The following is a 25017-nucleotide window of genomic DNA, read 5'->3' as shown; positions in this document are numbered from 1 at the left end:
AAACGACGTGAAAGAGCTGCTGAGTGCACCCTGTAGTGCTCTTTTTAGCACAGTTTCTGAATTTCCGCTGTACTCAGTTACTTCTATGTTAGCATGACACATAGGTGCTATTTTAGATCTCTAAAGACAGCAATATATAGAACTAAGATCTCAGAGAAGGTATTTTTGCTCTGAAGGCGCTCTCAGTTCTAGCTCCCTAGCGCCTTGGCAGCTAACGTCTTTGTGGAGCATCTCTTTAAGGATTCCTGGGAAGAATACATTTTGAAACACACCTTCACCAGAAATCTGTGTGCAGTTAATCATACTTTGTGAGTTCAGCGTTCAGAATAATACATCAAGAATAGATTTTAGGAGGATCGTGTCTAATTTTTTTTGTTTGCTCTTTAGCAAAATTGCTGTTCTTCAATATCCTGTGATTGGACTGGGAAGACAGCAAAAAGATGGATGAAGGTCTTTGTGTGTAATCTCTATTCCCTCAAGCTTCTCTGACTCCGTGAAGTCAGTCTGACAGTTTGTAGCTTTTGGTATTCGGAACACATCAGTAATGATAAAAAGAAATGAAGGAAAGGTGGGATTGGGGAGGAGACTGGGCTTCAGTTCTGTGGATTAAAACGTGCATGTATATTCACAGTCAGCTCCACTGCTTGTAAGAGATTTCCTGTGATCAAATACGTGACTTAAGTGCTGTGTGGAGACTAGTGAGCAGCAAGAGAGTCTGAGTGACATTGTGTCGTTCCTCCCCCTGCCACAGCTCTGTACTGCTTCAAACTGGTTGGAAGATACCCTCCAAGAATAAGGCACTAAATACCACAGTATATTTACTTTTATCACAACTGTTTTAAGTGATTTCATTTTCTTATCTAACTTGGGGAATATGCTTTTATTACACGATGTGATATTTAACATGTGTGTAGTTGCGTTTTCATGCACAGAGTGGAGTCTTACATGGGGACTTAATACTTTCAGCACTGATATTCAGTGTTAATGTTTCTTACAATTGAATTTTACTTCTTGTTGTTACTGATGTGCTGAAGCCATCAATTTCATCTCCAGGGCATGCAGCAGAAGTATTGCTGCTTTTAATTTTCCTTATGTTAAATATTTATAGCATAGTTACATTAATGAAGCATCTCCAAATATCCTGTGTTTTAGAAGTCAAGCAAAAAGCATTCAGTAAGTCTTCACTGTGGCCTTTCACAGGGTAAAGAAAATAAGCAGTTCCGTTCCGTGCGGATTATGTTCGGTACCTGCTCAGGACTATAGGTAGCATCCTTGGTCAGTGGTGTGTCATAGTTCTGAACTTCCCTGGATGTCCTAGCGTAGGCAAGACTCAAGAATTATCACCTTTCATTTTAGCTTCTCCTACAACAGTCCTTGCTTCATTTCAAAGAATTGATTTTTTCTAAAAGCTACTCCTTGACAATATTGCTTTAGAATATAGCAGTTACTTATAAACATTTTAATGTTCTTGATGCTTTCAGAGGGAGATGAAGAAGATGAAGCTAACAAAATAGAAGCTTTACATAAAAGAAGAAACCTTTTGGCTGCCTTTAGCAAGCTGATAATTTATGACATTGTGGACATGCATGCAGCAGCAGATATCTTCAAACACTATATGAAGGTACAGCTCTTGTATTCTTCCTCACTATTCCTCACTGAACACGCTGTAGGGCCAGGGCCCCCCTTTCTCTTCCTTCCAGACCAGTAGTTCAAGGTTGAACACTTTTGAAAGCTTTTTTGCCTTATTTGAGTTTTTGTAATAATTTTCCTTTCTAAATTACACTTGCTGCTGAGGAGCCACAAGCCACAAGTCCTGCGTGGCCGGAGTGCCTCGGGACAGGCAGCCCCTGGAGAACCTCCTACCCTGCTCCTCAGCTTCGTGCCTAGAATCCACAATAAACCATTACCTGTTCCATGTCGTATTTCACTAGGGTCTCCCAGTCTTGGTGCTTGACATGAGGAAGCAGGGTTTTTTTGTGAGAAAAGATTGTTTTCATTTGGAAAGCATTCAAAAAAAGAAAGCTGTACATAGTACTGCCGATGGGTGGGTATGCATTGACTGAACGTCCTGCCAGCTGACACTGCTTCGCATGGCGTTTAGGCCCCCTGAAATGCAGGAAGACTTGCTGCTCAGCTACCTCTGCACCCTGTACTGGTGAGTTTACCTGCCAGAAAACAGGCACATCTGCAGTCCTGGCACTGCCACGGTGCGCAGAGCCCCTCAGGCTATGGTGTACCCCACCAGTCCCTCTTCCAGGGGTAAGTCACAGAGATGACAATCGAGGAAGAACTGGGAGAGAGAGTGGGGAGCAGGTCCTTTACTATAGACAGTGGTTGAGTTGTTGATATGAAATATAAAGGATTTACCTGTATCCTCCTCCTCCTCCTCTTGGTTCAGGACACGGTACAGTAGCATCCCCAGCGTGCCCTGGCCACCAGCCAGCTTGCTGCTCAGGGTTAAGTCTTGCTTAGGTTTGTTTTTTCCAGAGCAGGAGTTTGCAACTGCAGCTGTCACAGTTGGGCTTAATTTCCTACCCACTGCTCCAGGTTGGCCGCCTCTTGTCCCCACCCCCTCCTTCTCTTGAAACTGGGGGAGAGTCAGAGAAATTGAATATAAATGAGAATACAATCTAGAAGGATCTTGGTACCAAGGAATGCGGGAGCAATATCTTAGAGGGAATGAAAGTAACTGGTTGCAAATGCAGAAATATTGGCAAGGCTGAAAGAATACTGTTTGGAAAAAGATTTTTTTATATTCTCAGCCTGGAAATTGTAATGATTATACAGGCTTTTCTACCCAAGTGGTCAGTACCGTAGACTGTGTCTTTCAACAATTCTTCTATTTTTGCAACCAGTCTTCTAACAGAAGGAAAATCAGCAGTTTGTACTGACTAATTCCTTACTCAGCTTTCTGGCTTCAGTGAATTCGTTTCTTGGCCATCTGACTCACCTTGCCTTGTACATGGAGCTTCACACCTGTGTGCTGGTGTCCGTTCACACCTACTTGCTGAAGAGTGCGTTGGTTCAGTGTAATGTGGTTCCTTAGAATTTGCAGTTGTGGGTCACTTCCATCAAATATTTAGGTTGGGGTAGGAAGTACTGTTTTGGTTTTCAACGTACTTGTTATAAAAGATAACAACAAATACAGAAGGTCCTCTCACCTGGCCGCAGGTTACCAGTCAGTTTAAATTTTGGTACTGAAACGTTGCCTCCCACTCACACGAAAAAACTGGATTTCAGACTAGGTTTCTTGGCAGCTGCTGCCTTTTAAAACAAGAGTTACAAGTAATCTTTCTATCAGGAAAATGTAAGAAATTGTATAAGAGGTTTGATCTAAAGAGATTTTTTTAACACATTTTTTCCTAGTACTACAATGACTATGGAGATATCATTAAGGAAACCCTGAGCAAAACAAGGCAAATTGATAAAATCCAGTGTGCAAAGACACTCATTCTCAGTTTGCAACAGGTAAGAATATTGATTTTTATTAGAAATGCCTCACTGCAAAAAATCCTGGACAGGATTTTCCCTGGTGCCATTTACAATGAAGCGAAAATGCTACAGTTGTGTTCAGACAGAGATTATCTTGCTCCTCACTGCAGGCTGTTGCTGTTCATTTGTCTCCCTGATCTCTGTCTCCTTAAGCCTGCACTGGCAAAGGTTTGGTCAGATTGAAATGGAAGAAAGGGAGAGAAGAGCCTTGAAGGCGATTTGATCCAGCGTATTCATAGCCTTTATTTAGTGGTACCTAGTGAACAAGAAGAATTAGGAAGACTTTCTTCTTGTAATTACCTGGAAGTAATGCATTGTCTTTACATTTTATCTAATTACCTATTTATTTTTCAGACTTCAAGCTAATTAGTTTAAGTCTTCCAATATTGCTAAATATGTTTTTTCCCTGAAAATATTGTGAAATTTCCCTGAAAATATTATGAAAATCATAAATTATTGGCCTGATGATGAAATCCATCCTTGTTCTGCCAACAGCACAAAGTGTGTGCTTCACCAAATACCATGCGGGCCCTTGGAGTACCAGCTATATCCATTACACAGAGAAATGACTTCTAGAAGTTAGATGTTTTCAAATCAGCTGGGCCTTCCAAAACACGTTCCAGAGTACTAGGGATTTCCTGTGGCAATCTGGAAGCTGAGAGAGTGAAAATTTGAGGAAAAACTGATGTACTTCCAGAAGAATCGGTTGGTGCCAAAGGTAGTTCCTGTGTGTAAAACTCTGAAAGAGGAAGGAGCCAATCGCCATAGCTCAGTCAAATATCGTCTATCAAAAGAAAAAATAATTAGATGAGCTATTTGCAAGTGCCTAAGTGGTAGGTAACAGCCAGTATGAATTTGTCAAGGAGAAATCATGTCAAATTAAGCTGCTTTCATTAATTGTATGGTAACAGAGCTTGTGGATATCAGAGAAACAGTAGATTTAATGCAGCTTGATTTAATATTGTCACTGACGCTGTCTCCCTTGATATTCTCATTAGCAAGTTAGGAAAATGGGATCTAAATGGCTATTTAGAAGAGGCTATAGAACTGGCTGGAAAGCTGTTGCCTAGTTCGTTATTGTGCGGAAAGGGCATGATCAAGCAGGCTTCGAAGGCATTTACCCAGTAACGCTGGTCAGATATTCAGTAAGTCTTGAATGATGGAATAGCAATTTTGCCTCCTGAATTCAAAGAAGATGCTGACCTGAGGAGTGACGTGGGTATTTTAGAAAACAGCGTAGGAACGCAGAACTCTCTTGATGGGTTGGGGGAATAATAGATGCAAATCAGTGAAGATAAGTGCCGAATTCTTCAAGAGTTACTGTCTGCACAAGCACAAGGTGGGGGACAAGTGGCAAACAGCAGTGACACAGAAGACAGCCTGGGAACTGAAACAGATTAGAAGTTGAATATGAGAGAACTCTGTTACTTCTCTGTGCAAAAAGTCATTGTAACACCCACTCTGAGCTATAGCAGGTTAGAGCAAAAGCCTTTCTAAAGAACAGTGTTTTCTAGCTCACAGATTTTAACAATTGAATTATTTTTCTAGCTGTTTAATGAGCTTGTTCAGGAGCAAGGTCCCAATTTGGACAGGACATCTGCCCATGTTAGTGGCATTAAGGAGCTGGCCCGTCGGTTTGCCCTCACTTTTGGCTTGGATCAGATCAAGACAAGAGAGGCTGTGGCCACACTACACAAGTGAGTGGTGGTAAATAAACTAGATTTTTGTATTACTTCAGATTAAAACTTTTGCTCAGCGTACCTTTTCTAAAGGTACATAATCTTAACAGGTCCTGGAATAGTTACATTTTTTTTCTAGTTTATGTGGAAAAATGGTGGGGGGTGTACACGTATGTATGTAAGAAAGGAAGAAAAACTAGCTGCTACCTAGTTATTTATGGGAATTTATTGCAATGGCCATGTTTATCTCAGGTAAAGCCACAAGTATTACACATATTTGTTTGAACTGTATTTAACAACCGTAGATGGTTCTTTATACCACACCACTGTGGATTCTGTAGGCTTTTATAAAAAGATATTCCAAAAATATTTTGGAAATCTTTTTTTTAAAGTGGATTGAAGCTTTTTACATAACTGCTGCATAGGAAAGTGTAGAAAGGTGCTGCTATATTTAAATTACGACTTTCCCATCCTATAAAAACGTTAAATTAATTTAAAGTTTGCTACCTCAGAGACTAAGTCATTAAGACTAAGATTAGCAAAGCATGATCAAAATGCTACGAGACCCTTCCCTGTGCCAGGCAAAAGAGAAGTCAAGACATGCATGTGCCTTTATTGGGTAATGTGAAAGTAAATTGTTTTCTTTAGTCTCAAATCATAATGTAAAGATAAGGCAGAGATGCATGTATTGGTGTACCGGTAAGTAAATTCTCTTGACTCTTGATGCAAAAGCTGTATCTTGTTATATTTTTCATATCATTCTTATTGCAAGCTTCTGCTTCGTGCAGAACCAAGGAGGAGGCAGTTGGCTGTTCCTGCTAAGGCAGCCGCTTTCGGCACCTGCAGAATTGAGACTGAGTCCTCACCGGTCAGGAGGGAACATTTGATTCCCCTTTGTCCAAAAGCAGCTGTTTGCTAGTAATGAAAAAAAAAAAGTTATGTTGGAATATAAAGCATTTCATCACAGTTCAGATTTTGGGCAACATTTTTTTTTAATTTTGTTACAAATGTCTGAAAATTTTAATATTTCCTTACTGTAGAGATGGCATAGAATTTGCCTTCAAGTATCAGAATCAAAAAGGACAAGACTATCCACCTCCTAACCTTGCTTTCCTTGAAGTGCTTAGTGAATTTTCTTCTAAACTCTTGCGACAGGACAAAAAGACTGTGTAAGTAATGCTCCGTGTTCTGCTGTGGGGTTTGCTGGGCTCTGTTCGTCACTGTGGTGTGTGTTTAAGCTCTCTGCTTTGAGGTTTTCCCAATCTAATAGGGGCTATAGGAAGTCCCAGTGAGACATTTCACATACATAGTGATTCATCATTTTATATTTTAAAGTAATAAAAATAAATGAGAAAAGGACAATCAGATCCACTGATGAGGTGACTTTGAGACCTCCCAAAACAATGTTCCTTAAAATTTCCTGTGGAGCACTGAAAATAAAAAACAATCTCTTTTTTTCAGGCTAGAAGGAAAAAAATAAATTAAATGGTAGCAGTGCAGATTTACAGGCCTGTAAACACTGCCGTAACATCTGTTTCTGTTAGATACTTACATAAAATGAAATGTACATTTGTTGTTTATTTTAATATATTGAGTTAAACTGGGAAATAAAGGTTTGCCAAGGCTCCTGTTACTGGCACAAGAGGATAGAGAAGGAGGCTGAGAGAGGACACTGCTGTGGGTGAGGAGGGAGCAGCGTGGCAGAGACCTGGCAGGCTAGAACAAGCTGCCCGAGTTTGATATGGTGGGTAATTGCTGCAGATGAAATGCTGGAAATTAAATAAATCAGAGGTATTGTTGATAATATCTGAATAAAGAGCAGGAAATACTGCTTTGTGAGTAGCATTTGAACACACTGTCAAGAGGGGCACAGAATTGACAAAGAGAAACCTGCGTTATTAACGGCGAGTTCATACTAAAAACATGCCGTCAGCATCGCTGCAGGGATAACGCTCTGCATTTCTAATAGCTTATGTAGCAAATAGCCAGGATTTGGCCCCAGCACAGAAGCAGTAAGGGAAAAAGGAAGAGGACTCCAGTCAAAACCAGCCAAGCACTACGTGCCCAGTGTAGAACTGAACTCTTTGAATTACTTTATCACCATTTAAAAAATGCAGTTGACAGAAGGTTTATGGTTATAGAAATCTTGCCAGTCAGTTCTCTGACCACAACGAGTGTAAATCTTGCGTATCTACTATAGCTACCTCAGCTGACTCTTCCTGTCAAACTTTTCTGGTTTTCTGTGAAGACTTTTTTTTTAATTGACTTTTCTGTTATTCTTAGCAACTATGAATATTATCTTTCTCTGTGTTGTAAGAAATGCATCTTCCTTAACTTTGTATAATTTTTAATGTACGCACACTTGAACCGATTTAATTTTTTTATTGTATCAATAATTTGCCAATTCAGCAAAAACAGTAGAAGAAATAGTTAAACGAGCTCGGGAATTGGATGATTCAGTTAAGCTACTTGGCACTCAATTTTTGAAACTGCTTTTTGTTGTTACATGCTTCAGTCTGGTCAACCTCTGTCCTATTCTTCAGGACAGGACTTAAGGATAATAGGATTTTATTGCTATCTTCCTAGCCAAACTGTAGATCCTCCTGCATGTTAGTTTAAGCGCCATTAGCCTATTCCTACTTAATTTAGTGAAGCTTATCCTTCCTGTACAGGCATCATCCCTTCCACAAGTTTCTCCAGTGTCTAAAATCTAAAGTTACATCATTCAATTTACAATTTACACGACAGCTTAATTTGACCGGATCCTTTGCATTGAATTCAGTCATTCAGGTTTCCTTTGCCTTCTGTGTTGCCATTTAAAATTTTTTTCTCAAGGCTTCTCCCATGCATCGGTGCCCACACACAACCACTGGGCTTTCGCAGCACTGTAGAGGTTGTGGTGGAATCCATTTCTCCTGAACTTACCTGTCTTTATTGTAGTCATCTGCGTCTGAGCTATTTACTTTAGCTGAATTGGAAGATCAGCGAAAAGAATTAGGTCCTTTAGGGCATGATTTGTGTGAGCTGCGCTAGGTGCTGCTTTCAGGTAAGTTCAGACATGCCCTAGATTCCATTGGCGACTACGGAAAGAGTCACAGTAACTTGCTTATCTGTAAAGATTTCTTTTGGAGAGACCTGCGTCCCTTCCCTGCAGAGGTCTGCCAGGTTTGCACCATGGGGCAGTGGCTGAGCTGCCCGCAGTGCTTCGCTGCCCACCGTGCCGGGCTGGGCGCTGCAGGGCTGTTGGCCCTTCTCTCCAGCACGACTCCTGCCGTGCGCAGGGACCCCCACCCTCCCTCCGCAGGGGCTGCCTCTGAGCAGGAAGGTGCGTGACCACCATCTGGTGGAGGAGTCCTGTGTGCAGGAGCAGGTACCGCCCTCCCTGCCCTGCTCTCCTGCCCGGTGGCTGTCCCTAAACCCAGCCATGAGCCCTCAGTCTGGAGGCAGGTGTGCTCCAGAATAACCCTGCAGGCCTCCTGCACATACAGCTGCCTGTCTCCCAGAAGTCCTCCAGCCTGGCTTCCCTACCTCAAAAAAATTCATTATCTACCCGATACATTTGCATATGTCATCTGCCCTTGGTACAAAATGTGGCTCCTGTCGCAGTTCAGCAAACACTGCTCCTCTGCAGCGCTCCTCCTTCCCCTCTGCTTTACTGCTCGGGGGAGAAAAGGGAGACATTTCCAGTTTGGGAATGGAGTGGCAACGTTGGTTTAATTTAGTTTTTCTATCATATTTATGTATTCAGCTTCTTGTTTTACAAGTAACCTCCAGAATTAGTGATAGCCACTTACGGATTTATTCAAATCTATGGATTTAATATAAAACTATGCATTTAAGGTGCCAGACTCTTACACTTGGCAAAAAAAGATTTATACTAGCATGGCTGCAAACACACAAGGCAGATACAGGCAGGGAAATCCCAAGGAAATCATCTAAGACTGTGTAGAAGTGAATTGCCCTGTGGAGGTATTTATTTCGATTTATTTCCCTCAAATAAAAACTGTTAGCTTAGACTGGACAACTGACTATTGGGTGTCTGAAGTCAGAGGAGACAGAGCCTCAGCGTGGTGGTCTTAGTTCTAGGAATTCAGAGTTTCTGTCCTTGTTGAAGCTGGTAAGAACTGCCAGTATGAAGCTCCTCTAAAATGCTGAGCAAGAGTTGTCTCAGGTTCGGCATCTGGTCAGTAAAGAACTCCCAAGTGGGGATGGGGTTCCTTCTGCACCACGTGGGCATAACCCGTGCACTCTAGTTCTGTAAATACAGACTGGATGCAGAAGAACTTCTTCCTTTCCAAGACCGTTCTGCAGGTAGGTTCTCTGAAGTCATGAAGCGCTCAAGTGTTGCACTGCTTGGTACTGTAAAAAAGAGAGAGAATAAACCAAGAGTTTTCCATTCAGTGCAAGGTTTGGGTGTTGCTCAGTATACACGTGAAAAGGATTAGGAGGAACCATTCATATTATTGGATAAAACTGTGGACAGAAACCCTGCAGTTTCTTGAGCAAAGTCACCCCATTCACTGAATCAAACCAAAATCATGTTAAAAATCGGGTATGGTTGTTACCAGGGACTGTGTGCAGTGTGGCTGCTTGTCCTGCTGCCAGAGCTGGGGTGTGCAATAGGTGTGAGCCTGCCAAACAGTGGAAAACTGCATTTCTGTGCAGAATTTGTGGCTTTGACTCCTACTGATGACAACCTGGCAATGTGGTATTAGTGGAAATCGTGATTGAAGGGTGCGGGAAGCAACGCTGACGTACCCTGAGTTCTCTCGCCCGACTCCTGCGTGCTTGGGTCTGCAGCTTGAAACTCAGCAGAGTCACTTCTGTGTGCACTGGCATGTCCATTTGAAAGACTACTTCTAATACCATAATTAAATAATCAATGGAAAGAGAAAACAACTCAGGTGCCCTCCAGACCATACGCAGGAGGGAGGTTGGTTGGTTCCTCCCTGAAGTTAACAAACGTGCGTTTGACTTCTCCGTGGCAGTGGGACAAATTTGCAAATTTCGTGTTGAAAAATAACGGCTTGCCTTTGAAGAAACCATTTTTCTTGTTCCAAGGTGCAAAAGGATAACCTACATCCTCACAACAGTGGTTCTAATTCAGTCTTCTCTGTTGACACAGTAGCGTTATATAGAGGGGGTGTCCTCACTGCGAAATAGGAAAGGGATTGAAGCCGCGCGTGCTGCGAGTGATGGCAGGCAGCCGTGGAGGAGGGTGCTGGGGGAAGGATGGGTTTGTCTTGCTGATCTGTGAGTAACCTGTGCGTGGTTAACTCTGTTTGTTTTGAGGGAATGACATGTATTCTTACTCAGTCAGAGATACAATGCCCTGTCAGCCCGTTTTTTAAATTAAAATAAGGAGACGCCATGCAGGATTCGTGTTACGCCCTCAGCAGTGAGAAGAGGGGTTGCAAGTTCATTGAAAAGGAAACAGTGTGCTGCACCTCTGTACTCATTGTCTTTTGTTTTCAGCCACTCCTACTTAGAGAAGTTTCTGACAGAACAGATGATGGAAAGAAGAGAAGATGTATGGCTGCCGCTGATTTCCTATAGAAACTCACTAGTCACGGGTGGCGAGGATGACAGAATGTCCGTGAACAGCGGAAGCAGCAGCAGCAAAGCCTCGTCAGTGAGGAATAAGAAAGGACGACCACCGCTCCACAAAAAGAGAGTAGAAGGTTTGTGTGGTTTTAGGTTGTCTTTTTAGGCAGAGGTATTTCTCATTTTGTACAGACATTACAGCTTTCCTTCTTAGGTTTATCCATTCTTACAGTTTATGGTGAAATATGTGATATATTCTTATGTAGAAAAAACATTGCAGTCTGTTTTGCAAATTCCTCTCAGGTTTGAACACGTCTTTATGAGAAATACCATTGTGAGTCCCTGTTCTTGTTTGTCTTCTTGAGATGCACAGATTCAGAAGTAGTTAAAAGCTGTTACTGTAGTTGGAAACAGGAGGTGTTGGTGGAGTTATCTGCTCTACACCTTTCTCAGTCACGGACTTGCTGATACAGGGTTTCTGCCTATGCTTTGGTCTGGAGCCACTGTTAATTAACAGGGTGTTTGAGCAAGCCCAAGGCAGAAATTCTGATACGGATCTGTTTTTGCGGGACCACTGCAGAACACAAAGACGACACCTTTTTCTGTTTAAAATGGTATTGATGTCCAGTGTCTGTATTTACTCTTTTTGTGGCTTCAGGCATGTTCATCAGGAATTTGGCTATGAGAGCAAATGTCTTAGAAGATTGCATCTGTTCCTGGTTAATCTGTATGATATAGTGTGTACTTTTGTGAATATAAATTTACTCTTTCGCTATAGAGTAGGTGTAAGTGAGATCTTTAAACTTCAGGGATTTTTCCAGGGTCAGTATCTATGATAGTAACTCCTCAGTAAGGAATCTAATGCCAATCTGCCTGAACATACAGCAGTTTCCCAAAATATTCTTCAGAAGTTTATCCGTATGTACTTCTACAGTCAGATCCGTTCTCCACTACAGCTTATGTTGAGCAGTACGTTGCACCAAGTTCTTCAGTTTCTTACAGGCAACCTGGAGTTTATGTAGATAAAATGTTGCTTCCTTTCCTCAGACGCTGTTTTTCTTCCTTCAGGATGCCATGATTGTCACAGAATTCAGCTGGTTTTTTCTTTCCTTTTGTTACTGTTTCCATTCTGTTGTATTGTGTTCTACCAATACCCTTTTTTTTCCCTGGGAAGTGTAGTAATGTCTTTGCTTCCCTAAGGCAAGTCTCAGTCTTACGACACAGTTTTTAGGCATTGTTTGCCTTGTGCTCTTGCACATCCTCCTCTTTCAACGAAGGGAGAATTGATTTGCAACACTTCCCATTTCAATGACCTCTTTCTTTGCAACAGCTGTGGTCCTGAATTTTCCACAAACGTAACTCACTTAAAATGACATAGGCCAAATCCGTGGTGGTTCAGCGGCTGAAAGATCTGACTGTACCACTGGGAGATGGCCTAGGACTGTGCCAAGGCTCCCTGCGGGTCTGGCGGGATTCTGACACCTGCCGAGGGTGTGAGGGGGCTCCATTTGCATTCTACCGACAGTGTCTCATCAGAAGACCCTTCAGTGGTCCAGTTTCACCGTTCACTACTGTCACCCCAAATTCCCCCATTAGTGATCTGTGGCCAGAAAAAGCCTGGTGAACATTCCCTGTCATGGGGTGCTCTTGGGGGTGGGGGGGGTGGCTGTCCTGTCCTTTGAATGCTACAGATACAGCTCTGGGTCACAGGAGAGCATTCAAGGACATTCATTTTGAAGAACGTTTGTTAGGAAGTGATTTCTTCCTTTCCTTCCTCCTTTCCTCCCTCCTTTCCTAGATCCCTACGCAGACCTTCATTACTCACGAAAGCTTTGCTATACAGCCTCATTATATAGATCCAGGAAGGATGTTTTAGCTCATAACAGTGTAACTACCGTTTCCCCAGTAGATGCCTTCATTGCAGAATTTGATTTTATGATCGTTACCAGCAAGTGCTCTCTAATGATGGCAGCTACACAAGCTCTACGGCCTTTCCTTACGTGGAAGGATATATAATGCAAGCACCAGAAGTCTTGGTTTGCATATGTATTAGTAAAGGACATTTGATAACCATATGTTAAAACAAACCCTTAAGAATATAAGCAGTTCAGTAGATGCCACGTAGTTAATTTTTGGGTGCTTCCTGACGTGCAGTAGGCATTGGCAATTGTGATGTGCCCTAAGTACACTTCCTTTTGAATCTTGGCCAAAGGAAAGCCAAGAAAACCTGGAGCCAGGTTGTCTGTATTTTTCATGGGAAGACACAGATTTCTGCACAAACAAGGTCTTACTTTGATGTATCAGTAAGGAGCTCATGAAATAATCTGATTTGATCCTCAGAGATAAGTGCTTACTGTTGACTCGTCTGTGTAACTTGAGCTAAGAACCAGGCACGGGAAGAAAGTAACTGATGGTCTGCACGCAAGCCTTTGTTGGGTTTTTGTCTTTATGTATTTTTATAACTCTTCTGAAAGCTTTAATCTTAATCTGGCGGTACAGTTACAAATCTGGACCTCTCTTTAAATCCTGGTAAGATTTTTTTTTTTCCTTTAATTTCCACTCTAATGGAACCAAAACAAGGGCAAGGTTGCTGCAGAAGCTATTCTAGCATCAAAGAACCATAACTAGTCCCTTGTGGTTCCTTTCTCACCTAAATCCGGCAGATACCGTGCTCAGCAGACTGTCTGTGTTGGAGAACGTTCCCTGTTGCTACTGAAAGTAAATCTGCTCTGTGACATATCTTCACAATGCCTTAAGGAAATCAAACATAAATAAGATCTAAAAATAAAATAAAATAAATCTCTAACACAAAAAAGGTTCAGAGGTAAATAGGCAACTTTTTAGACAACACTTATGCCCAAAGGGTAACAAAAGGCACAGGAAAAATTAAAAGATCCATTGAGATCCCCATCTGCTTTCTCACCACACATTTCTTCCTGTTAGTAAATCTGTGATCTTGCCTTCTCCGCTCTTGTCATCTCCCCTGTCTTTCACTCACTCACTCCAGCAACTTCAGTTTTTTTCTGCGTGTCTCTTGCCCACGCATTTGTCTGCTCTGTCCCACTCTCCTCAAGTGCCCCCTCTTCCTTCCTCTGGTTTGTTCCCTGCACAACATGAGCGCAGCATCCCACCTAGACCTTCAGTCACCTTCCCATCTCCATTCCGCCCACTGCTCTCAACTCTAAATACGCTACCCGAAGTCACTATTTACAGTTCACACCAGCCAGACCACTTCTCTGATTTAAAATGCCCCCTCAGGTTCTTCCTGAAGTTTCTAAAGATCTGCCCTGACCAGATTTTGGGTTTTATGCTCCACCCTCAACTTAGTGTTTAACTATATCTCAGTTGCTGTATGCATATGAGATTAAATATTTAGATTGTAAACTCAGCAATTGGGAATTATGTTTGTTATATGTGTGCAAGATACCCAACAATTTAGGTAGTGCTGCAATGCGATATTTATTTGCAATTACTTTAGTTCGTCTGTTAAGTATTTCTAGTTACATCGTTGTTACTGCTGGGAATAGCTGGCAGTAATCCTTCCTTAAAAGAACGCAAAATAAAATTAGAGCTGAAAGATTTATCATTTCAAGCATTTATCCAGTTGATCTCTTAAAGGCATACTTGTTTTAAGAGATTAGTAACTAAACTGTTGAAAATAGAAATTTGGAGAAGGTGCTGCAACCGAAATTAACGGTATCGAAGTGGGTCGGCGGATGGATGGTGCCCATGACTGACTGGAGGTGTTCACCCCCTGAGCTGGCTGGATAAGTCCTGAAGGCAGGAATACCGTCCCGCACGTTAGCAGAAATGTGTCAGTAATTTTAAATGTTCTTTTTCTAGATGAGAGTCTAGAAGGCTCATGGCTGAACAGGAATGAAAACATACATACGCCAGGGACACTGCAACCGCCACAGCTCACCTCAACTGTCCTGAGAGAGAACACTAGACAAATGGGAGAGCAGATCCAGGAGCACGAGTCGGAGCAGGGATCTGAACAGGATTTTTTACACAAGTAAGTGTTGGAATTTCAGTGTCAAATACAGCGAGCAAGGCAGAGGAGTTGCATATTATTTTTACCGATAGTCTTAGTCTGTGGCTCCATGTATTCAGTGTTTATTTGCTAAAACAACTGGAAATGTCTTGGCTATAGCGCAGTAATACTTCAATGATTTTCAGTTCCCAGGAAAAACGCATCGTAACGAAATCATGGTAGAAACTCCTTATGTTAAAATCATGTCACAGCATAACCATGCAGTTCTGGTTAAATTGTCCTAGCGTTCATGCCCCTAGTCTGGATTGAGCTGTTCCTCTAGAAGTTGTTAGATGTTCTCTTTTCTTTCCCTCTGCCCTATGTCATAGTGACACTGTGGTTCTCAGCTGATTTCTTGTAAATTAACTCTTCAATCCAATTCTAGCTGCTGAGCTAGGAATTTCTGTTTCTGGGGTAATGGCCTGCAGGCAATTCACTTTGGCCTTAATTGTATATACTTTTTGTCACTCAACTCCCATTTTATCACCTCCGTTTAGAGGGGAAAATGTTGGTTATTATTGGTCAGTGATTTATTTAAGAATAGAGAAGTGTTCAGAGAATGCTACTCTGTGCTATTTCTCATAATTTGAAGACACAGAATAACATGATCTGGTTTGGTGACTATTTTTATAATTTTATAGCCAAATGTACTGATCTGATTTGTCTGTATAAAAAAGTTGTATTATGCTGGCCAGACGAATCGGGTTTCTACCAGTCTAGTATAGTATAAAATCGCCAGATTATGCCTCTTGGTTTTCCTCCGGCTTTTGCCCATCGTGTTTTTCTTGAGACACATTCCCCAGCTTCTCAATTCTTCCTGAACGTGTGCTGACCCTGCTCAATCCCAAACTTTACTGCTTCATCCTGCATTCTTTTATCACAGTGTTTTCTAAATAGAAATAATTAATAATGGTCATTTTGCCTGGGAAGTAAAACGTTTTCTAGCCTCAAATGACAAGGGTCTCTGTATACCACCATGTCGCACATGTAAGCTATTGAAGTTTGCCAGTTTGTGACCACAGGTTCTCAAAAAATCTGAGCAACTTCTAACGAAGTGCACTCTTTGGAAAGCGAGACCCGTTCTTCTCCTTCAGCTGCATGTGTAATGCACGGGCATCAGCAGCACGCCGGGTTGAACCTTGCTGTGATCCGTTAATCGGCGCTCACCGCAAGAGATGTTGCCGCTCAGCTGGCTACGCAGTACCTGTTCTTCTGTGGAGCGGGCGATGCTGCCGTTCCCCTGGATGGGTTCATCCATTAAGGCCACTCACAGGCAGCGCAAGGCGGCGGGGGGGGGGAGCCTGACGTGGGCTTCAGCGTTCCCAGCGCTGTGGCTGGAGGGAAGGGGGGCTGCTGGCATGTCCGTGGGTGAGCACCAGGGTGTGGGGGTCCTCCCCGCAGGGGCCAGGCTGGCAGGCGGCGCAGCGGGGGGAGCCCGGCTCTCGGTGGCCCCAGCGTGACTTTTCGCCTTAGTCCCCGTGGGGTCTGGGCTCGTGTCTCTTACTTGCTTTCCTGAGGTCAAGGATTTGCCTCCTGATCTCCTGCCTCCCCAGGCATTGCCACAACTTCTAGGTTATACGGAAGATGTTGTGGCTCTCAGTTTCTCCTTAAATTTTTTTTACTCTGCAGTAAAACCAAAAAGAAAAGAGCTGAAGCAGAACTTTCTTTCTGACCCTCTCTGATCTCAGCTGTCGCTGAGCTAAATGGCTGGCTCTGAAGCTGTCACCAGGTACGGGAGGTGGGACGGCTTCCCATCACCGTCTGTACTCCTGAGCACAACAAGCCTTCGGCGGTGGGAGAACTCCCCTTTCTCGGGGGTGGGGGGGGCTGAACCAGGGGTCTCAGCCCGGGCGAACCCCTGCCCCTCCTGTCTCGGGGGATGCTGTGAGCAGGGAGCTGCCGGGCGAGGGCACGCAGCATCGCTCCCTCCCCATTACGCTCACAGAGCTGGGCTCGGCATCCACGTTCCCAGTGTGAGCTGGCAGTGGGGGGTCCTCAGCCTGGCGTGGCTGCCACGTGCATTCCCTGCAGGCCAGCTCAGGGGAGCTAAAACATAAAGAAAATGCAGAGCAGTCAGTTGCCAGATTAACGGGGTTAATCGTGTCCAGAAGAGTATTTTGGTTTGGGTTGTTTTCACATGGGTTGTCCCAGTTCATTATGTCAATCTTACAGGGTACAAGACTGCATAATAAAATAAAAACTGGTGTTGCTCTCGAAGAGCTGTACTTAGTTTGCTACTATTTCCTTGTGCTGCAACACACAAATCATATCAAATCCATTGCTGTCTACTACTGGATTTAGGTGGTATTAAAAGTACAGCCTGTAAGGTATTTACATGTGAATAAGTTACCGGACGCTGAAGTTGATCAGGGTATGCATTTAAAAGCAGTTTGTTTTCTGTGTTGTGTGACATTTTTGTTTTAAAATGTGTGTCAGTTATTAATTTGCATCTATTCTTGCTCATACTTTGCCTGATCTGAGATAGTGAAGTAGGATTTAATAAAATGAGTTCTGGAAGCGCTCACCACTTCAGGTATATGTCACACAAATGAATGACTAATATTAGCATTTTGTGTAGCTGGTTTTATTACAACAATTAATGGATTATTTTTTTGTGCACATGCAGTGAGAGGAGATAAGCTGTGGAGAGGAATCCAGAAGACGTGTACAATGATGGATGTGATTTAAGTATCTTAATCTGAAGTGTGGCCAGATGCAAAATTTCAGGAGCTAGATGTCTGAAAATAGCCAACTCAAAATTGTTAGTGCTCTCGGTCGTAATGCTGCTTTGTGTTTGTTAGTCCCCAGATGCAGATATCTTGGTTGGGCCAACAGAAGCTAGAAGATTTAAATCGAAAGGACAGGACAGGAATGAACTACATGAAAGGGAGAACTGGTGTAAGGCATGCAGTGTAAGTGTTCAGAGCACCCTGATCTCCAGATCAGAACCATTTTAGATGCCACGTTTTAAATGTTACCTTTTCTGGGTTGTTGCTGGTTATTTCTGTGACATTTTAACTCTTGTTAATGAAGGCAGCGTAACAGCTTTGCAGTGCTGGAATGGTGAACAAGGCAGACATGGCACAATTCCCCGGTATTCTCTCCCAGCCTTCAGCTGTTTCCATTTCAGGACATTTCCTTGATTTGTCTGTTAAGTGATTCCCCGTGAACTCTCCCAAACTGCTGTCCAGTCTTCCTGCGAACCTGTTCATGCTTCTTTCATCCACATCATCTTTTGCCAAGGTGTCCCACTGAGCAGCTCATGGAGGGAAGGCACGTGGGCAAACACTGAAGTGTTCTGCTGGCCAAGGTGCTACGTGCTCTGCTGCAGATCCAGCCAAGTCTTTCCGCACATCTTCCAGGACAGGGGCCGGAGTCTCTAGCGAGATCAACTGTCTTGGCTTCACTGCTGTATTCCCAGGGACTTACCAGTGATCCTGGCAAACAGCATAACTCCTTTTTGGAAAAGGGCAAGCAAACACAGTGAGGTTATTGCCCTTTCCTTGTTAGGGACAAATTTAATTAATGTTTATAATGATACTACATGGGACTTCCTGCTTTAGCCTCTGCCAGTGCTAGGTTTGTTTTTACATATGATTTTCTTCCACTTAATATTACAGAAAGCATGCTGGCTTTATTCTCAACATAAGGTTTTATGTGAAGGCGTTAAGGGACAGGATTTGTGTGTTCTTTTTAATGACAAAGATGGTTGGGAAATTTCCAGGCACTTAAATGACTTTTTCTTTCTCTTTATTTAATCAGACGAGGTCTAATGGAAGATGACGCTGAGCCCATTTTTGAAGATGTAATGATGTCCTCACGAGGTCAGCTAGAGGATATGAACGAAGAATTTGAGGACACAATGGTCATTGATCTGGTCAGTACATCTTACTAATAGCAAGTTTAAAATGGATATAAGATAATTTAAAAGGAACTTGCGAAGCACAAGCAGAATTTTGAGCCTGATTTCCTGTTGCCTGAGCATTAAAGAGAGGAAGTGATCCTAATGCTCCCTAGAACCTACAGCTGTGACCTCAGGCCCAGTTGATTTTTTTGCGTAGAAACACAGAGTGTTGCTTAGAGTGCTTCCTCTCTCCTGTTCTGGACTCGGGCAGCAGCATGTCCTGAAGCAGCATCGTGCACCTGGGACTTGTCACCCTGCAAGTCAGGCTGTGATTTCTGGCACATCAGGTACCAGTGCAGCCCCCTTGGGTGAGCGCTGAAGCAGCTGCTGTGACTGACCGCTCAGCCCCAGGCAGGGGGGGGGCTGCTGGGGGTGGAGGTGGGACCAGCTCACCCCACCTGATGGAATATTACACCAGGCTGCCTGCTTGACCGCAGGAAGTACAAATGGCCTCTCTGACATCCAGTAACAGTATTTGATCCTGGTTGACATGATGGAGAGTCAGGAAACGGTATCATCTGAAGGTATTCTGAGTGTTGCTGCTGCCCCTGTCGCAGCCATCGCTAACTTCTTTGCTGACACAGCTCTTTGTGCTGACACAGCTCTTTGTGCAGCCATGCTGTGGTCAAACTGCTACAGCCAAGTTGTTTCTCTTTTTCTGGTTTGTTTGATATCTGGGGTGGGGTGGATTGGGGATCCTTCGCCAAGGTCTGGTTAGCTTACAGCTGTACACAGCGATGTGCTGGCACAGCAGAGGGGAGAGCAGGCAGGAGGGGGTGGTTGCTCCCAAAGAGGCCATGTCATCAGATGGCAGCCTCAGGTCCTTCCCTGGCAACACACGGGCTGCAGGCAGCGGTGCCTTTGTCGAGGTTACAGCCTTACCCGCCCCTCCATTCGGAATGGGAAGAAGGATCAGTTCATATTATACACTTCACCATTCTTATGCCTTCCTATTTTTCCTCTCACGTCCAAACAATAAGGCATAGGTTACTTTAGGACTGGGCTATAATGTCTTGGAAAGAAAATGTAGGCAATAATTAATTTGCTGCTGCTGAATACTGAGGTTATTACTAGCATTCAAGTGATCATCAAGTAAAATCTCTTTCGCTGATAATCCCAGGCAAGGAAACGAAGGCATTGATCAAGCTGGTGAAGCTCACATTTATGTTTGTAGGGAAGTACAACACAGAGGGTTTGATCCTCAGAAATATTAGGAAATCTTCGGTACCTTTTTTTTCCTAAATCCATTTTTTGACTGTGTCAGAGCTGAAGTTTCACCACAAACTTAAAAGCGTAAAGACAGTTTTTATGCGGTCTGGCCTGTAGTCCTCATACAAGAACATCTTGAAGTCAGCAAGAGCCTCAAGCAAGTCCTTAGCTATGAGCACCAAGTTAAAATTACCTTAGAATCCATCAGCTTTTACCCCATTCCTTAAATAAAACAAGGATTTAAGAAGCACTCTCCTCTGTCAGGGCCTGCATTTGTATCGGAGCTTTTACAAAAGCTGGCGCAAAGCCGCTCCATGAGGGCAGAGGCGACCGCGTAGGGCCCTCAGCTGCCGCGCCGCGCGCATCCCTCGCACCCAGGTAACCGATGCGATGCGCTAAACGCCTGACTCCTCTTTTCAGCCACCTTCAAGAAACCGGCGAGAGCGGGCTGAACTGAGGCCAGACTTCTTTGACTCCGCAGCTATCATTGAGGACGATTCAGTAAGGCTTTACCAGTATCACTTGCCGTTTTATCTGAGGTTCTTTGTGACTGTCATTACACCTAATTAATTGCTGTCTTTTAAATCATTTTTCTAGGGATTTGGAATGCCTATGTTCTGAAGTCTGGTGAAGACATTTTACAAATTTGGAACTCTATTGTTTAGAGCTAGAGGCCTATATACTGTGATAGCTTGTATGAAAACCACATTTTTGATGTGATACGGTTTGATTTTTAACCAAATGATTGAGGTCAATCCCTTTTTGTAGTGACAGAAAGAAGAGGAACTTCTTAATGACACAAAGGAATGTTGGCCAATCCAGTCACCTCAGAAGGGCTGACCTGAAAAATCATTTGTATCCCTGTTCTTGACTGTCCTAATACAGATTATTTTTTTTTTCCTGGATGAGGAGGAAGTTTTAAATTGTTAAGACAGCTGTCAAAATACACACTGTTCTACATATGTTTTCTGAAAACAACATTGAGTGAAAACAGAACTTTTTAACTTTATTTTTCTGCTGTACAATTTAAAACAGTTTTAACATTTGCCTTTTTATGTTTTAAAAGCTAGCCATTTTTATTAAACCTATGCCTATCAGCCATTGACTAGCAATGATGCTATAAGCAGGTCATTCTGGCTACAGAAAAGTGTTTTTGAACACACTGGATTTGATTAACATTATGGTACGCTTATATCCTCTCATAGGCATTGAGAAGAACACTCTTATAGAAGAGGTTAGAATTCTAATGACGTGCATCTCTGCCAAAAAATTTCAGATTCTGATATGATAAACCCAGATTTTATACTCTTGAGAAGATTTATTTTTATTTATAATGGGACATAAAGTAAGAGATGTCCATGAAGCCACTTTTCCAACAGATGCTGTGTAACATTCATTTTATATAGCACATGGGGACACAAAAACAGTAAATTTTCTATTGGTACTTGCTCTGTGCATTTTTAGCAACTTATACCAGCAAATAAAGTATTCTCAGTAAAACACACAAATGGTTCTCAAGTAATCACTTTGCTGTTTTTACTACCTACTTCAAGCCCTGCCAACCCAAGGTACATAAACAGCAACTTTCCTAGTAAAAAAAACCACCACAATTCAAGGGTGGGGGAAAGGAATCACTTTAGCATACTAAAAGCAATTTTAACTGTACCATTAAAAAAAAGTCTACTTTCCATGCCGTAAATACCCTTTTCCGCTATTTTTGTAAATTAATTTTGCCAGTTAGAAGTACTGTATGTGCTGCATATAAATTTGTGCTTAGATGGTGAAGTTCTTAAGCTTACAATGGAATACAGCTACATTTTCAGTGTTAACTGTGCATACTAAGAGTAATTCTTTGGGGAAAAAAAATATGATTTTTCAAAAAAGTTAAAAACATCAAAAAAAACCAAAAAACCCAAAACATTCTCAGCTAATTCATTGTAATACGAGATTTTTCAGTGTCTTCAATAATTTGGAATTTCATTATGCTTCGATTTTATGACTCTGCCTAGTAGCTGCTACTTAGTTAAACTGGCCTGATACCAGAGGTGCTGGCCATCCACAACTTGCACTGACTCTGCTATCTCTAAGAATCAGCCCCAAAATGTTAATCTTCCTTTCTGCATTCTAATATTAGCATTTGAGATACAAAGCAGATTGACCCACTTGGAGCACAACAGTTTTAGAGGTGGTTTTTAGCAGCTGCAAAATAATCATGGAGCTTTTTTCTGTTACGAGCTTATTGAAAAAAACCAAAACAACAGTAATGCCCAGTGCTTACTTGCTGGGAGGGAAAAGAATCTAGTTTTAAAAACAAACCAGCCTTTCACTCAGCTGGGGTTTGTTTCCTACAACACGTGCAGTTCTCAGACATGGTTGCCAAAAATGTTTGACTAGGTAATTCAGCCATTCCTCGGACTTCGGTTGGGTAATGTGTCAAACCTGAAGTAGCTGGAACTTTATAAAATAACATTACCTCCCTTCCTCTTCTGTCCACCCCGACAGTCACAGGGGTGGGCAGGAATGGCTGCATTAAATTGTCGTCACAGTAATTCTGTGAGCATAGTAGCATAATAAATGCTGCCTGGTTTGAGTCATAGTCTCAGACAAACCTTGTGCTTCACAGTCCTCTGTGTGGAAAACTGATTCCTAATTTAACATTGTAGAATACTGTATAACAAACATTTATTATCACGGTACCTGCAATGGGTTTCCAGTTCAGTTTGCAGTCAATAGGTTTTTGTATTATGAGTGTCTCCTTGATTGGTTTTGCTAGTAATTCTGTAAATTGTACATTTACAATATGAGGTTTTTTTTTCCTTTTGTACAATTTAAAACTGATGCTTCACCTTTCATTTAATAAACTATTCAAAATCATGAGTATGATGAGCACCCTCTTCACTATAACTTTCTTTTAAATGCTCGTTTGGACCATCACATCTTGTCATCCCATTTATTAGTAGCCAAAGGAAGTTCTAAAAGGTAGTTTTCATGTACTCCAGGCTTCACAACCAGATTCCGTGCGGCTGCCTTACCTGTTCAGCCTCAGAGCCAAGGAAAACCCTGTCTGGTGGGTTTTTTTCTTTTTCTTTTCCCTCCACTGTGGTGTGGTTTTGGTTTTTGGTTGATTTGGGGGGGGTTATTGTGAGATCACTGTAAATCTGGTAGGTCATCACACAAGTTGGGAGAGTTGTGTTGTTAAAACTTACGGTTTTTTGAACTGTCACAAATTTTGAGAAAAATTCCACTCTCGTGCCCTGTATGTCTGAAGTGAACTGGACCACGTGGGAAGAAATAGAAGCGGTAAAGGCTCGGACGGTCTGACAGCCAGCTGGGCTACATGGAGTTTTACAGATTCCTGAAATGAAACGGCCTCGTGTTATTCCCATGTCTCAGAGAGAAAGGTGCTGGTTTTGTTCAACCCGTGAATTATTTCATCTCTGTAGTGCTAAAGAAAACTGGCTTACGTATCATCTGGCCCACTTCCTAAAGAAAAATCATCCAAGTCAGAAAAAGTAACAGGATGCAGCAGGTGAGGAACGGGGATAAGATGATTCAAGGTCTGAACTGCACTCTAGGACTACTCCTGAGCCACAGCCCCAGCACCGCCTCTCCAGCTGCGTGTAAGTTACGCTCAACTCCTGCTGCACTGTGGGACACACAGTAAGTAACTTGTCAGCCTCTAAGTTCTCTCTGTTGAAAGGATTTTATTTTAGATCTATTGTTTCTGCAGGTGACTGGAATTCAAGAGAATCCTGAGTAGTGTGGCCAGAGCAGTTTTCCTCCAGTGCGTTTCCAAAGAGCTGTGCTGGCAGAGCAACCGACTGCTTGGAAATCGAGAGGATATAAAAGCCAAATTCTTGTGCTGGCAAGGGACAGAAGAGAGGATGACATCTATAGAACTAATGAGGTTAGGAAACAATTAAGAAAGGTTGTACTTTTTTCTTTGTGACAATGACAACTGGGTTTCTCATTTGGTGTCTCCTCCTGACCAGGCAGGCTGAAGAAACCACGTGCATATTGCTTACTACGGCTTTTGCCTTTGAACCTGGGACAGCCACCAGCTGCTCTCTCAGACACGAATTACCTTTGAAAAATCCTCTCGGTCCTTGCAAACTTACAAACTGACTACACCTTTTCTCACAACTTAAGAACTCACTTCATGGCAACAACCCCCAACGCAGTGACATTTCCATTTACCTCCCCCTGTGGCTGCAGCCAGCTCCGGTTCCCTGAGGCAGTAGGTACGGGCACCGGCGCAGAGCACGTGTTTCTGCTGAAGTGCAGCCCAGTGCATTCCTACAGACCTTAAATGTGTCTGCAGCCAGGACAGTGCATCTGTCACCTGTATGCGTTGCCTTTAGCCATTACAAAAACCCATGGAGCTGGGACTCGTACTCAAAACGCTCCTTCTGGATCGTGTTTTCAGATGACTTCTAGTTGTTGCCTCTCCTTCCCCCCCAGGTCCAGGCTCCATGGCTGCACTGGCCGCACAGGCCTGGGAGGAGATGCTGCCTGGGAAGCTGCTGTCTCGCCTTCCTTCCCCTTTGGGCACGTGCTTGGGGAGCAAACAGAAGCAGCTGCAGCGCGCAGGTACAGTAGTTCTCCAGCTCATAATACAGTACCATTAATGGCTGAGGTTACTTACAGCAGACGAGTCATTACGGGACTTGACGTGCTTGGCAGCTGTTCGCAGTAGTGCTAAACACGACAGCGGCCGCCACTCGCTGCCTTCTGGGGCTGTAGTTAAAATGCAGCTTCTAATGTGTGGAGCGAGCTCGGGGCCTAGGGCTGATCAGCAACATCTACTGCCATCGTTCCCTGTGAGTCTGGCAAATAAATCACAGAAAAAACGAGGCTAGAAGGGGCCTCTGGAGGTCTCGATCTCAACCCTCTGTTGAGGGAGAAGAGCCCCCCATGCTCAGGGAGGATTTTCATATCCCCCCAGAACTGCCCTTGTTCCAGTTTGGGTACATTGTCTCCCGTCCTTCGAGAGAAGGCTGGCTCCATCTTCTCTGGACGCCTGTGCGTGCAGCCTGGAGGTCACCGATCCCAGCCCGAGACCCAGCGCTGCTGCAGCCAGCACATAGGAGGTGCAGCTCGGGACAGTAGCGGAGCAGGTTAGTCTGGGATCAGCAAAGCCTGGATCCCCGTGCCCT

At 43.2% G+C, this 25017-nt stretch overlaps 1 protein-coding gene across 5 annotated transcripts in view; it reads left to right on the top strand.

Annotated features, from left to right (window-relative positions):
* STAG1 (stromal antigen 1) overlaps positions 1-22738 on the top strand; it is a 199381-nt gene extending 176643 nt beyond the window's left edge. For all 5 annotated transcript variants that reach the window (XM_040612606.1, XM_040612609.1, XM_040612608.1 and 2 more), the window contains 10 exons: positions 1482-1621; positions 3367-3468; positions 5041-5189; positions 6212-6340; positions 10647-10852; positions 14559-14730; positions 17550-17660; positions 18511-18625; positions 20282-20362; positions 20459-22738. In XM_040612606.1, coding sequence (XP_040468540.1) covers positions 1482-1621; positions 3367-3468; positions 5041-5189; positions 6212-6340; positions 10647-10852; positions 14559-14730; positions 17550-17660; positions 18511-18625; positions 20282-20362; positions 20459-20482 — 1229 coding nt within the window. In that variant the 3' untranslated portion in view covers positions 20483-22738. The remainder of the gene's footprint in view (positions 1-1481; positions 1622-3366; positions 3469-5040; positions 5190-6211; positions 6341-10646; positions 10853-14558; positions 14731-17549; positions 17661-18510; positions 18626-20281; positions 20363-20458) is intronic.
* Positions 22739-25017: the final 2279 nt, after the last annotated feature.

The sequence above is a fragment of the Falco naumanni genome, chromosome 13 (assembly GCF_017639655.2).
Source record: "Falco naumanni isolate bFalNau1 chromosome 13, bFalNau1.pat, whole genome shotgun sequence".
NCBI classification, from domain to species: Eukaryota; Metazoa; Chordata; class Aves; order Falconiformes; family Falconidae; genus Falco; species Falco naumanni.
This window is presented reverse-complemented; position numbering and strand designations above follow the sequence as displayed.